The sequence below is a fragment of the Nicotiana sylvestris genome, chromosome 3, assembly GCF_000393655.2.
Source record: "Nicotiana sylvestris chromosome 3, ASM39365v2, whole genome shotgun sequence".
NCBI classification, from domain to species: domain Eukaryota; kingdom Viridiplantae; phylum Streptophyta; class Magnoliopsida; order Solanales; family Solanaceae; genus Nicotiana; species Nicotiana sylvestris.
This window is the reverse complement of record NC_091059.1, coordinates 122,810,990-122,826,732: the sequence shown is the minus strand read 5'-3', so window position 1 is coordinate 122,826,732 and position 15,743 is coordinate 122,810,990. Positions and strand designations below refer to the sequence as shown.

Sequence of the window (15,743 nt, the reverse complement as noted above, 5' to 3'; positions counted from 1 at the left end):
CCAAATCTTTGCAATATTCTAACTTTTAAAGAAGCATATACAAAAATTATCTAATGTTTTGTAATAAATGTCAATTTATGCCAAATGATTTCTTTCTTTAATTTGGATTTAGAATTGGAATTTTACATTCATATGCCATATATGAAACTATATTACTCTCAATGTTTAAGGTTTGATATAATTACATTTAGTATACCTAATTACCAATTCTATATCATAAGGTGTTTTAACTGTACATTAATTGTACCTTATATCACTCCTAAATTTATGGTACCGTATATTCCTCCAAATCCCCACCCCCACGTTTCTCTCTCCCAACCCCACACCCTCACCCACGTATCACCACACACTCACGTTTCAAACCATTATTTCCTCTGCTAAAACCAGAAAAACAATTGAAACCCTCTACTATTAACGTCCAAAATCAAGGTTTTTTCTTCTACAACCAGTCAGAATTGAAGTCAAATCTTCAAAGTTCATACACAGCAATAACTTTTGATGGTTATGATTTCGGGTTCCTTCAGTAATATAAGAGGGAAGAAAAAGAGAGCAACAATTCCACCATTGACAGGCATTAAAAAGTTTTGAAGCTTTGAATTCAAATTTGGGTTTTCAAAAATCATTATTTATTTGGATTGAGTATTGTTGTAAATAATTGGGAATATGTTTTGGAGTTTATATCTCAATTTTGAGGGGTATTGGTGAAGATTAGACTTGGTTTTGGTTGAATTTCAGATTGAAACTCGACGACGACGAAGAAGAAGAAGAAGAAGAAGAAGAAGAAGAAGAAGAAGAAGAAGAAGAAGAAGAAGAAGACATGACATACATTATATTTCAGCAATTGTAGAAACATTGTAGACCGTTGTTTATTTATTTTTGAGCTTTTGTGTTTTTGTGTTAAAAGTTTTGATGGGAGCTTGTTATTCCACTTCGTCTGTTTTGGAGCTAACTTGTGCAGAGGAGAAGATGTTTTTTAAGTTATATATATTGCTATACCTTTAAATTCAAGAAAGTATGGTTGTATTGTATTTAAAGAGGCGTGAATTTGTAGAATAAGTTGAATGTGAGGAATAAGTCAAGTAAGCCTCACAATGACTTGTTTTCTACATTTAATCTACAACAAAACTACATATCATTTGAAAAATTAATATGAAAATACAGAATTTCAATGTTTCTACAAATTATCTACAAAATATCTACAAACTGTTCATAACAGAATTTATCTTTATTTTCATGCATGTTCGTCTGGAACACTAAAGTTACTTGATATGCCAACATCTCCCATTATAGAGGAATACAACTTATCTATAATTTTTTACAACTTACACACATTATTTCCACCTAGTGAAATACAACTACAATAACATAAAACTTACATACAAATTTTATACAAATACAATATGTCTTTTGTATATTTTGTATATGATTTATACATACTAAAAATAATTTTCATATAAGTAATTATATATTATACAACTTATCTACAAATTATCTACAATTTTCATACATTATTTCTTCTAAGTTATATATAACTACAATATAATACCACTTAAATATAATTTTTATACAATGTTGTTCAACTTTCATACAATAGTTAAATGAATAAAAGAAAAATAAATAAACAACAGAATACAATTTTTCTACAATTTAATTACAATTTATCTACAATTTTTGCAATATAATGTATGTCATGTCTTCTTCTTCTTCTTCTTCTTCTTCTTCTTCTTCTTCTTCTTCTTCTTCTTCTTCTTCTTCTTCTTCTTCTTCTTCTTCTTCTTCTTCAACAATCCGAAATTCAGCCAAAACCAAGTCTAATCTTCACCAAAACCTCTCAAAATTGAGATATAAACTCCAAACCATATTCCCAATTATTTGCAACAACACCCAATCCAAACAAATAATGATTTTTGAAAACCCAAATCTGAATTCAAAGCTTCAAAGCTTTTTAATGGTTGTCAATGGTGGAATTGCTGCTCTCTTTTCCTTTGCTTTGTATTACTGAAATTTGAACATAATTGCGTTTGATGTCGAAGAATTGTAGAAGATTTAATTGTTTTTGATTTGTGAATTGTAGAAGAATAATCAATTCGTTTTTGAATTGTAGAAGAATAATCAATTCGTTTTTGAATTGTAGAAGAATAATTGCGTTTGATGTAGAGAAGCTAAATTTGAAACGAAACTGACGAAGAAGATTAATGTGCGTGATTTGCGTTTGGAAGATCTGGAAGAATATTTAATCCCTCAATTTTAGTGCGCCTAAATAAGGAAGCCTACAGCTACAATGATTTCTTATTTAATGCATGATCTATATTTTGTAGAAATACTATTAGCATGAAGGGTAATATGCAAACTATGAACATATTTGGTAATATAGTTTCCTATATGGTATAGGAACGAAAATTTTCCTTTAGAATTTGATTGATAGTACTTCATCATACTAACAAAGATTAGAATAACAAAGTAGTAAAATTAGAACTTCCTACCCACCCCAACCTACCTCTCACTACTCCAATCCCTACCCTGCCCCAAACCCTCACCCCACCCCCACCCTAAATAGAAATATTATTTAGAGTACTTTCTTTTAATGTTGTAGATAAAGTATTTTCTTTTTTATTTCAAAAAATAAATTTTTCTTTTATTATGTAGAAACATTATTTTCATTCATTTCAACAAAATAAGTACTTTCTTTTTATGATGTAAAAATAGTATTTTCTTTTTTACAAAATGAGTACTTTCTTTTCATGTTGTAGAAAAAGAATTTTCTTTTTTTCACAAAATGAGTACTTTTTTCCTATTGCAGAAAACATATTTTTTTATAATGTTAGATAGAGTATTTTCTTTTTCATTTTCCATGTAAGTTAGGTTTAAATATTTGAAAAATATTTTTTTATAATTTTTTTTTCTCTAATTGGAGGAAAACGAATTCACAAAGAAAATATTTAAAACACCTAACATGGGAAAATTAAAAAATATTTTTTAGAACATGGGTCAAGGTGGAACTCTAAGATTAATCATTTCCATGGGTTAAGGTTGGACATCATCATGGGTCCATTTGGGCTGATGATTTTTGATGGATTAACTTGTGCTAGCTCAAAATAGCTCATTTTCAAAATTGTTCTAGCCCAAACCCATTAAAACTTAGACAGATTGAGCAAGTCAAATGAGTTTGGGTAAGTTTTATCACCCCTACTTCTATCTAATCTTAGAAAACATATGTGATAATCTACTAAAGAACTACTCTTAGAACTGCCGATAAGGGGCAAAAATGCTTTTCGAGACACCATCTCTTGTCTTATGTCATTTCCAGTTGAAAAAGGAAAAGAAGCATATACGTCCCATGCAGATAAACAAGCTGAGAAAAATACAGATGCGACTAAATAATAAGTGAAAAAACAAGTACTGTTAGTTCTCTAAAAACAAAAATGTATTTCGTGTTAAAAGTTTAACGCCTCTTGTAGAGACTTCTTGTACGACCTACATATAAGGTAATAAATTATTTATCTTGTATACCAAAGGAAATAATATATCACATAATATTTTATAGTCATGCATATATGGTAGTGTCTTTGATGGAAAGAAATTACCATATATTAGGAGTCCCTAGGGTAATTATAATTTATGGAGAAGTCCCTAGGACTAAAGTATTTGTCTAAGAGCCCCTATCCTACCTATAAATACGCAGTGATTCCATCAGTCTGGCATCCTACGATAGGCCCAAGCTAGACGACTCCCTAGGTTTTCTGTCAAGATTCTTCTAAGGCGACTCTACGATACTTGAACAATTATGGCTGAAGGTATGTTCCTTATTTAATTTCCACTGCAACGACTCTACGTATGTATTAAATTTCAACATGTGGTATCAGAGCCACCCTTTACCTGTGTTGTTCAGTATCTAATTGTTGTTACGCTAATTAGAATTTTTGAAATCAATAGAATTTTATTTCAATTGGAAGTTTTAAGCACTACCAAATATAAGATTAGCGTTTAAATTACCTTACGTATTCTGTGATTGAAATTCATGTTCACATTGAATTTGTTAGTCAAGGCATTTTAATTTAATTTATCAAAATGTCTATTTACTTGAAGTTTTCACACAATTACATATTTTGTGGCGTAAAATTCTTGTTAATGTTTCTGAACCAAGAATTTTGTAGTGTTTGTCTTGAAGACAAGTGGTAATACCGTAATCTTGTGTGAAACTTCTAGATCTGTTATGTTTTGATCCATATAAAGTAATTGGATTCACGCCTAGTTTGGCAAAGGTTGTATTGCACTGTTTACAATATAGAGATGCTGCTTTGCTTTGATTTGTTTGTTTATTTTTTTTGTTATCTTATTCTTTAAAGCCTTGTAGTAATCTTGTAAGCTAGATTGAAATAATTACTTCAAAGGATAAAAGATAATAGACTGTTTTAAGTTTCTGTTACCCAGAATATGTCAGTATATGTATAAGTTTTAGAAATTTTATTTTGAAGTTGAGACTACCTACAAGGGTGTCCTTTAGTTTTCGGCGGCAGATTAATATGCTTGCATGAATTGTTTATTTTATTTATTTTGAATGTCTTTGACCATTAAAATAATAGCAAAGGTTTAAAAGGGATAAAGTCTATTGTTTGTGTGATTGAATCGAAAACAATACGATTAATTTTATTTGCTTTGACACTATATAAAGTAGTTAGTTCAATTATAAGAATTAACTTTGGGTAATATGGCTTAAGACTATATCAAGTATGCCCATTCAAAAGTTAATCAACATCTTGTTTAAGTTGATTAATTACAGTTAATTATTTTGAGATGTCATTGAGTTTTCTTTTAAGTGATGTATTTAGGAGTGACCACAACGTCTTGAATACTTAATATAAAAGAAATTGAGTTATTTAATCACATAAAGTTTAGTGATTAAAAGTTATAATCGCATCTATTTATTCCATTTATCTTATTAAATGGTAACCCGACCTTACAGGGAGGTAACCATTTTAGTGAGATTAATTGGAATGAGTTAGTAAACCTAAAATTATCTTATGCCCACAGGTACAAATAATTTTTTTTTATGTATTTTGGTTTACTACTCTAATAAAGTTAGTAAATTCTATACATGGGTTGCAACCTCTGCCCACATGAAGGTCTAGAATTTATTAAGAATCAGTATTTTACTCGATTCACCTTTTGATTGATTATACTTTATAGCTTATGTATATGTATCCTTGTTTTGCAGTCTTTACGGCTTTTCCTATGGCTATTTTTAATGAGAATGCTCAAATTCCAATACTTTCTAGTGACAATTATACTGAATGGAAGGAGAAAGTCCTTCTCACTTTAGGGTGCTCAGATATGGACCTGGCACTCCGTGTGGAAGAACAACCTATTCCCAAGGAATCAAGTACGCCAGAGGATAAGGCTAAATATGAGCGGTGGGAGCGATCTAATCGCTTAAGTTTAATGCTCATCAAAGCCCACATAAGCCAAAGCATTAAGGGTTCTATCCCTAATAGCGATAAGGTCAAAACTTACATGAAGGAAATTGATGAACAATTCGTAAGCTCTGACAAGGCATTGGCCATCACCCTTATGAAGAGGCTCTCAAGTATGACTTTCGACAGAAGTCGTACAGTGCGTGAGCACATTATCGAGATGAGAGACATTGCTGCTAAACTCAAGTCCCTTGAGATTGATATGTCTGAACCATTTCTTGTGCATTTCATTCTCAACTCACTTTCTGCGAAATATGGTCCGTTCAAAATTTCTTACAACACACATAAGGATAAATGGTCAATCAATGAACTTTTAACCATGTGTGTTCAAGAAGAAGAGATGTTGAATTAATATGGTGACTCATGATAAGAGAAATTCAAGGAAGGGCAAAAGTGTTCTCATGAAGAAGAAAAGCACATTTGACAAAGATGCTTTCCATTTCTGTTAGAAGAAGAGACACTGGAAGAAGGATTGCCTGAAATACAAGAAATGGCTTGAGAAGAAAGGTAATTTTACCTTTGTATGTTATGAATCTAATTAACTGAAGTTTCTGATAATACATGGTAGATTGATTCTGGTGCTACAATTCACATTGCCAAAATCATGCAGGGCTTTCTAACTCAGAGGAAGCCAATAGGAAGTGGACAATACGTCTATTCTGGCAATAGGACGCGTTCACGTGTGGAAGGCGTGGAGACTTATAGACTCATTTTGAAAGATGATTTTCACTTAGATTAGAAAATACCTTTTATATTCCAGACTATTCTAGAAATTTAATTTCTCTTTCAAGGCTATATATTAGTGGATATGATTCGACTTTTCATTATCCTTCTGTGAAACTTTTGAAAGATAATAAAGTTATTGATTTTGGAAATTTGAATGGAAATTAATAAAAACTTGAGCTAGACCCAACATTTGAATGCAATATTTTAACCTTGCATGATAAAGAAATTGGCACTAAGCGATGTATTATCAATGAGAACTCATCAAGTCTTTGGCACAAGAGATTGTGACACATCTCTATTGAAGGAGTCAAAATGTTAGTTAATGATGGAGTCCTAAAAGCTCTTGATTTTTCTGACTTTGGCACTTGTATGGACTGCATAAAGTGTAAGCAGACTAACAAATCAACTAAAGGTGCCAAAAGGAGTTCTCAATTGCTTGAGATCATACATACAGACATCTTTGGACCTTTTCCTACCCCTTGCTTGAATGGTGAGAGGCATTTTATCATATTTATTGATGACTATTTAAGATATATGTATCTCTATTTTCTTCTTAACAAATGAGAAGCACTTGATGCTTTTAAAGTTCACAAAACAGAAGTAGAGAAACAAATTGGTGCTCAGATCAAAATTGTAAGATCTGATAGAGGTGGAGAATATTATGGTAGGTACACAGATAAGGGACAAGTTAATGGTCCATTTGCTGAGTTCCTTGAAAGTGAAGATATAATTGCCCAATATACCATGCCAGGAACACCACAACAAAATGGTGTGGCAGAAAGAAGAAATCGGACATTAATGGACATGGTAAGAAGCATGATTAGCATATCAAGTTACCTTTATCCTTATGGAGTGAAGCCTTAAAAATCGCCGTGTATATTTTGAATAGGGTTCCATCCAAGGTTGTCCCCAAGACATCTTTTGAGTTATGGAAAGGATGGAAACCTAGTTTAAATCATTTACACATTTGGGGATGTCCAACTGAAGTGAGGGTTTATAACCCACAACTAAAGAAGCTGGATGAAAGAACAATAAGCGGTTATTTTATAGGCTATGCAATTAACTCTAAGAGATTTAGGTTTAATTGTCCTTCTCATTCTCCTAAAATTGTTGAGGTTAGAAATGCTAAATTTCTTGAGGAACATGGAAAAAGTGGGAATTGTTTGACTCAAAGGGTGGAATTGGAAGAAATAAGTGAACCACCTATGGTACCTTTATATATTGGGAACTAGAATGTTGCTCATAAAAATTCTCATGATTTATCTGAACAAGGACAAGTTCAAGATCCACCACCACTTGAGGAGCCGCATGAAGATCAACCCACTTTATCTAAACCCACTGAAGAAGTGTCCGAAATAGTGGGAGTAAGAAAATCCTTAAGAGTTCGAAAACTAACAATTTTTAGTGACTATGTTATATATCTCCAAGAGTCTGATTATGATATTGGACTAAAATATGATCCATGCTTGTTTTCACAAGCCATGAGTGGAGAAAACTCCACACTTTGGTATGATCCATGAAAGAAGAGTTAGAATCTATGGCTAAAAATAAAGTCTGGGATCTCGTTGAGTTACCAGTCTACTATAGGTTCCAAATGGGTCTTTAAAACTAAAAGAGACTCATTTGGTAATATTGAACGATATAAAGCTAGACTTGTAGCCAAAGGTTTTACTCAAAGGGAGGGCATTGACTTCCATGAAACCTTCTCTCCAGTATCAAAGAAGGATTCATTAAGAATAATCATGACATTAGTAGCCTATTTCAATTTATAGTTACATCAAATGAATGTGAAAACAACTTTCTTGAATGGAGATCTTGAAGAGGAGGTATACATGCGTCAACCTGAAGGATTTTGTGATAAGGACAAAAGTCACCTTGTTTGCAAATTGAATAAATCCATTTATGGGATAGAGTAGGCTTCCCTCCAATGGTATATTAAATTTCATAATGTTGTTTCTTCATTTGGATTTACGGAGAACATCATTGATCAATGTATATACCTTAATATAAGTGAGAGCAAATATATTTTTCTAGTCCTATATATGGTTGACATTTTCCTTGCAAGTAGTGATTTGGGATTGTTGCACGAAACTAAACAGTTACTTATCTAGAATTTTGAGATGAAGGATATGGGTGAAGCCTCTTATGTCATTGGCATAGAGATTCACAGAGACAAATCCCAAAGATTACTTGGACTGTCTCAAAAGGCCTACGTTGAAAGAATTCTGGAAAGATTGGATGGTAAAAACTGTTCACCTATAGCAGCATCCATAATTAAAGGTGACAAATTCTCTTTGAATCAATGTCCACAAAATGCATTGGAAAAGGAGCAAATGAAAGATATTCTCTATGCTTCTCCTGTTGGGAACCTTATGTATGCACTGGTTTGTACTAGACCTGATATTATTTTTTCGGTAGGAATGCTTGGCATATATCAAGTAACCCTGGTCCTAACCATTGGAAAGCTGGTAAAAGGATCTTGATATATTCGCAAGGAACCAAGGATTTTAAGCTCACATACAAATACTCTGACTCATTGGAGGTGATTGGATATTCAGACTCTGATTTGGGTGGATGCAAAGATACTGATTAATCCACTTTAGGATACATTTTCCTTTTGGCTAGAGGTACTGTATCTTGGAGAAGTGTAAAGAAGACCATTGTTGCAACATCCACAATGGAAGCTGAATTTATAGCATGTTATGAAGCTACATCACAAGTGTTATGATTGAAAAACTTTATTTCCGGCCTTAGGGTTGTCGATTCCATTCAAGGCCATTGAGAATCTTATGTGACAATTCAGTTGCAGTGTTCTTCTCTAAGAACAATAAAACTGGCAGCCGAAGGAAGCACATCGACATAAAGTACTTGATTGTTAGAGACTATGTGAAGAAGCAAGATGTGAATTTTGAGCATGTTAGTACTACTTTGATGATTGTTGATCCTATGACTAAAGGTCCGCCAGCTAATATTTTCAAGGATCATGTAACCCATACGGGGCTTAGTAGCTCATTTAGTCTTGCTTTTCTCTCTAACAGTTTGTCTAAACATTATGTATATTTTGATATATATGATAGTGCATACTTTTGTTTTTTCATGTATTATTTGTGATCATTGGATCAATAAAGTTGGATTTTGTATGACTTATATTAAATTCATTCATAAAGTTGTTAGACAATTTGTTAGAATGTATTGTGCATTGTAATACATGGAAGGAAGTGTTTGTTTAAAAAGTATGACCGCCATGATTCATGTTATAATATATTCTAGTTAAAGTGATTGTTGCATAACTTTTAGTTGAGTGATAAAGTCTATGGACATATTATATATTTATCTCTCATAAAGGTGTATATGGTGAAACCGGAGGGTCCAATTTCTAGCCATTAAGGCACTTTGGAAGATTACCTCGAAGGCTCGAGGACACGATCAAGTATCCTCCCTCGAGTGTCGGTGACACTCGACCTCGGGGCAGTGATGATTATGGTAATGGTATAAATGGGGAGTTCCCAAGGTACACGGCTAGGACTGACAGAACCTAGTGGGCTACTCTAAACCTGAATTAGGGTGTCATCTAGTTGTCCCATCTTCGCTTCTTTGTCATTAATGTATTTTGTACTATGTTAGGATTCCCCTCCTATATAAAGGGGATCCTTGTCATTTTGTAAACCTCTGTTGCTTCAGTCGCTCTACAGGAAATATACAAGAACATTCTCTCTGCTCTCTAACACATTCTCTTGATATTGTTGCTTCCATTTATTATCTACATTATCGTTCATCATTTATTGCTCATCATTGGCCATAAAGAGCCTTCATTGATTTTATTATAACTGTTAGCCATACTTCGATCACCTTCGATAGCTCCCAGCCGAGCTCCGGAATCAACCTCGAGGCCCCCGAATCGACAAGCTCGAGGCCTCGATAATTAACCTATCGGTTTGGTTATCACCTTATCCTTAACTCTCATTTCGTTACTAAGTCTCACATACATAGCATCAACTGCTTAACAACTAGTATAAAAATAGATCATGTATTTTTAGAGTCCCATAATCAAATTTAATTATTATTACCATTTTCACGGTAAACAGTTTGGCGCCCACCGTGGGGCTAAAAATAATACTGATTATTTTCTTGCTGGTTTAGCTACACAATGCAAGTTATCCTTCATGCTTGTCCTTGTCCAAGATCTTCGATTTCAGGTCAAAATGTCCGACTCAGTAAACAACAATCTGGAGAACCACGGAGAAAATGGCATGGATGTTCCAGGTGCTAGCATACCATCGCAAAACTCTGAGAACGCGCCAGAACCAATCCCCGTGGACGCGGTCTCACGCGATGCTCAACACATCGATGTAAGCTCCCACACTAATAGAAGTGTGCATCAAGGAGACCGACAAGAAGCTCAAGAAACCCGGTCTAGGGAAGAGCGGGAGGCTAGCCTTCACGTTATTTTTGAAATGTTGCAGGCACAACAGCTGGCTATTGCTCAGCTACAAAGTCACTAGAAAACTCCTAGCACGGTAGCACCGGGGACAGCTCCTCCAGCCGAACAGGTACCGGAGAGATCGAGCAACAACGGGTCGATGACCGATCCCATCCTCGTAAAAATGCTCGAAAACCTCACTAGAAGGATCTAATCGGTTGAGAGAATGATAGAAGCCAACGATAAAAAGGTCGAAACCTACAACTTCAGGGTCGATCACATTCCGGGCGCACCCCTAATCCTAAAAGGGTAGATTCGAAGAAGTTCATAAAGAGGTCGTTCCTAGAGGAAGCGGCTCCGAAACCCATTCCAAAGAAGTTCAGAATGCCAGACCTCCCAAAATACAACGGGAACTCAAACCCCAATGAGCACATTACTGCTTACACTTGCGCAGTGAAAGGCAATGACATAAAGGACGATGAGATCGAGTTCTTATTACTAAAGAAGTTAAGGGAAACACTCTCGAAGGGGGCCATGATGTGGTATCACAACCTAGCTCCTAACTCCATAGACTCATTTGCCATGCTGGCAGACTCCTTCATAAAGGCACACGCCGGTGCCATCAAAGTAGCAACAAGGAAATCTGATGTGTTCAAGATCAAGCAGAGGGAGAATGAAATGCTGCGAGAGTTCGTATCTCGCTTCCAAATGGAACGAATGGAACTACCACCGGTCTCCGATGACTGGGAAGTGCAGGCCTTCACTCAAGGTCTGTATGATCGAAGCTCGGTGGCTTCAAAGCAGTTGAAACAGAATTTGGTTGAGTATCCTGCTGTGACTTGGTCGGACGTCCACAACCGATACCAGTCGAAGATCAGGGTTAAAGACGGCCAGCTAGGATCCCCCTCGGGCTCAGTATACCCAAGCAGGCTTCTGGCGAATGAGACAAAGCTAAACAAAGAAAGATATCAGCCATACACCGAAGACAAAAGGAACACCCCGAGGTGCAACCCACCTTACAATGATCGAAGGATAGACTGAGGACAGAATCCTCGGGACCTACCAACAGAGCCAGGTTCGATAGGAACACAGGGCCAACAGAGGCACCTCGCTTATCAGAATACAACTTCAATGTCGATGTATCAGACATCTTGTTCACCATCAATAAAATCAGAGATGCCAGATGGCCCAAGCCTATACAATCAGATCCTTCACAAAGGAACCATAACTTAGTGTGCGAATTTCACAACACGCACGGACACAGGACTGAGGATTGCCGGCAACTCCGGGAGGAAGTGGCCCGGTTACTCGACAATGGTCACCTTTGGAAATTCCTCAGCGACCGAGCCAAAAATCAGTTTCGAGAAAGGAAAACAACCAAAAAGAAGAAAGCGGACGAGCGGCAACATATCATCCACACGATCTTTTGAGACAGCTGCCACTAGCCGAAACACCAAAGTATCCTCCAGTAGAGGGACTAAGAAATAAACCGATGATAAGATAGCAACCACGAGACACGCCCTCGGCTGTATTCGAATAAAGGACCATACCGCGTCCTCCAAACAACTACCAAGGTTCAAAAGCGCCATCACCACTGAGGTATAACCATCTACCTTTTCATTTTATATTTAATTCTAACCTTTGTGCAGGCGCCTGACCGAAGCAGTCAAAACGCTAACCCAGCTCGAAGACCTTAAGGTTTTAAAGCATGCGTTGTACTCTTTTCCTTCGGCCGAGTTTTTATCCCGAAAAGGGTTTTACCGACAAGGTTTTTAACGAGGTAAAATCTACATGCTACCTAAAGAAGACTCAACAAGTATTCAAGGCTTCTTTTGCAATCAACCTCAAATACTGGGGGGGGGGGATCCCCCTGGAAGGTCATCCACTCGGAAAAGACAAGAAATGCCAAATGGGGTCCCAATAGGAAAATAATGTACCGGGCCAAACGGTCGAATGAACCATGTTCGTATAACCGGGCCTCGACGGCGAAAACATGTACACTTGTACCATGTAATCAAAGAATATCTTTTATCAAAGCATCTCACACTCCAAAAGAAACTCGGCACCTTTGCGAAAATAACTCCTCCAACAAAACATCCCGAGCACTCGGGGGCTCACATCAACAATTCAACACCTGAATGACCTCCGGGTCGGGACTCCAAACTCATAAGCCCTCAGTGAGGCAACAAGAAAATAACAAAACGTCTCCAAGACCGGAAGTGTCCCAAACACTCGGGGACTAGCGTCAAAATCTCAAAAATCGCACGACCTTAGGGTCGAAATCTCCGAAATCGTAAGCCCTCGATGAGGCAATACAAAGTTTACAAGTAATGGCTCTCGCGTCAAGAAACCCTCGACGACTCGAGGACTGCCATCAAGCGCCATCTCCATCAACTTATCAAAACCTGAGGTCGTAAGGCCACATGCGGGCAGGCTTGGTCTTGTAAGACCTTCATAAGGCAACAACAATACCTGTAAGACCTCAAGCAAGGCATGAATAATACTTGTACCAAGTATCCAAAATTGTAAGGCCTCAAAGGCATGTAAAACTTGTAAGACCTTACTAAAGGCATAAACCCGATCTTAAAGTTTCGGCTATATATCGAACTTGTAAGACCCCTAAAAAGGCATACCCTCGATATAGATGCCGAAACTACTTCACTCGGGACTTAAAGGCTCCGTCCGAACACAAATGACTCCGGTCACAAGGTTGTACCAGCTGAACTAACGCGACTCGAGGACGCCCAACCGTTGCTACAAAATCACAGACCTTCAATTACTTCAAATCTACTTCGAAAAGAACCGGTTAAACAGGCTACCCTCGACATAAGCAAAAGAGCTTCGACCATGTCAGCTCCAAATCACAGGCTTCGAGATACTCAGCCTCCGAGCCAAACCTCTCGAGGTGCTCGATTATCACCACATAACGACTCGTTATCGAGGTTCTTATCGAACCGTCGAAGAGTTAGGCAAAAATTATTTAAAAAAGTCCTTAACGAGGGAAATATACAGCCTATAAAAGGTCGCTTCGACCCAAGGCATAAGAGCCATTATCGCTAGCCCACACTAAAAGGCCACATCATCCCAAGGCGTAAGAGCCATTGTCACCAGCCCACATAAATACAAAACTTGAGGGTCTAATGAGCTCGAGTCGAAAACCGATTCGGAGACTGAACCTAAAATAGTTAACTAAATATGCCTAAGAGCAAATCGTAAGAGCTATTGTCGCTAACCTAATGAGCCTCAGGGCCACATACATAAAAGGTCGCTTCGACCCAAGGCGTAAGAGCCATTGTCGCCAGCCCGCACAAATACAAAACTTGAGGGTCAAATGAGCTCGAGTCGAAACTCGATTCGGAGACTGAACCCAAAATAGTTAACTAAATATGCTTAAGAGCAACGCCTAAGAGCCATTGTCACCAGCCTAATGAGCCTCAGGGCCATACACATAAAAGGTCGCTTCGACCCAAGGCGTAAGAGCCATTGTCTCCATCCCGCACAAATACAAAACTTGAGGGTCGAATGAGCTCGAGTCGAAACCCGACTCGGAGACTAAACCCAAAATAGTTAACTAAAAAGGTCGCATCGACCAAACGCGTAAGAGCCTACAGGACAGCCTAATGAGCCCCAGGGCCATATCACAAATCTAAGGATTCCTACCAACTCAAAGGCCAATTGATCTGGCTAAAATCTCGACAAACAGAAACCTGAAAGATACAAAATTGCGAGGTTTCCCCCTTATACATACATGTAATAAAATACAAGCTCCATTTATAGCATACTGTGAAAGCACTATATACAAAGACAAAGAAAGAAAATAAATGTCCCCTTTGGGGACTATGGCCCGACGGCCCCGTCCTTGCCATCTTCGACATCAAACAGAAGGAACTTGGCGTCATATTCCTCCGCCTTGGCTTGCTTGATCTCTTCCGAAAGATCGAAACCCCTAGTGTGAAATTCCTCGAGAGCTTCCCTCCGAGATTTGCACTTTGCGTATTCTTTACTACTTCTCGCACGACCAAGAGTTCTCCTCAGCTCAGCTCTTGCAGTGGCAACGCTCTTCAAGTAGCTCGCCGCTTTCTGGTCCGCCCTAATGCTGCTCATCACAGCCTCGACCTAGGAATTCACCACTTCGGCCTTCACCTTCAAAAGCTCGGACTCGAGCCTTGCGATCATGTTCACTCGTGCAGAATCACTCGCACGAGCAGTTTGGATTTGCATCTCAAGGGTGGAAGCCTTAGCCAAAGCACTCTCCTTGGCCACAACTTGGGCATCTACATGAGCATGCAGCTCGTTAAACTCACATTTGGCCCGACCAACTTCTCCCCAAAGTCATTCCAGCTCCTCCGTTTTGCTCTTCAATTGAAATATCAAAACATTAATCTCCGAAAATGAAAGGAGAAGCATACGTTGACATGAAATACAAGATACCTGTCTCTCGAGGCAACTCTTGCGGCTCCGGCTCCGATCTGCCTCACATCGCAGGGATACCAGCCCGCTTTCCTTTCTCGCACTAAGAAGCTTAAGGGATTTCTCCCTATCCGAAGCTTTCTGCAACCTAGCCTCAAAGCGAAGCAGCTCGGATTTAAGCCTGTCATAGGCCTGCAAAAGAAAATTCAATAAGAAAGGAAGAGTGTAAAATCGGAATAATCCTATGCCAGCTACCGAAGCTTACCATAAAGCCGAGCCGCTGAGCCTCACCAAAAGTCGAGCCAATATCCAATGGCTTAGTGTCCCCCAAAGCGCCTTTGGTATGAAAAGAAGGAGGCACTAGGTGCTCCTCGCCCTTCGAAGTACCCTCAGCAGAAACGGGGAATGACCTTTCAAAAACAGAGGCCTCCGAAACCGGATGATCAGTCGAATCGCCTCTTTTGAACCGCTGAGAAGGATTCGCCTTGCTGCGAGCCTCCTCACATCCCAGAGACCCTTTTCATTTATCATCGACCCTCGACCCCGAGGTTGGTAGTCTCTCCTCCTCCCCAGAGGGCATGGCCTCATCTCAGAAAAATCTCCAATACCTACGATGGCTAAGTTAGTGCGCTAAAAAGAAAAGTACCATTCTAGGGAAATAAGCCACCAAACTCCTACCATGATGCTTTGCCTCCCATATCCCCTTGGACAGGTCT

The 15,743-nt window shown here is 37.8% G+C and overlaps 1 protein-coding gene across 1 annotated transcript; it reads left to right on the top strand.

Moving 5' to 3' along the window:
• Positions 1-3,784: 3,784 nt before the first annotated feature.
• Positions 3,785-5,823, top strand: LOC138887964 (uncharacterized). The gene is made up of 2 exons (XM_070169757.1): positions 3,785-3,794; positions 5,216-5,823. Exons 1-2 carry the CDS (start codon positions 3,785-3,787, stop codon positions 5,821-5,823), a joined length of 618 nt encoding a protein of 205 aa, XP_070025858.1.
• Positions 5,824-15,743: the final 9,920 nt, after the last annotated feature.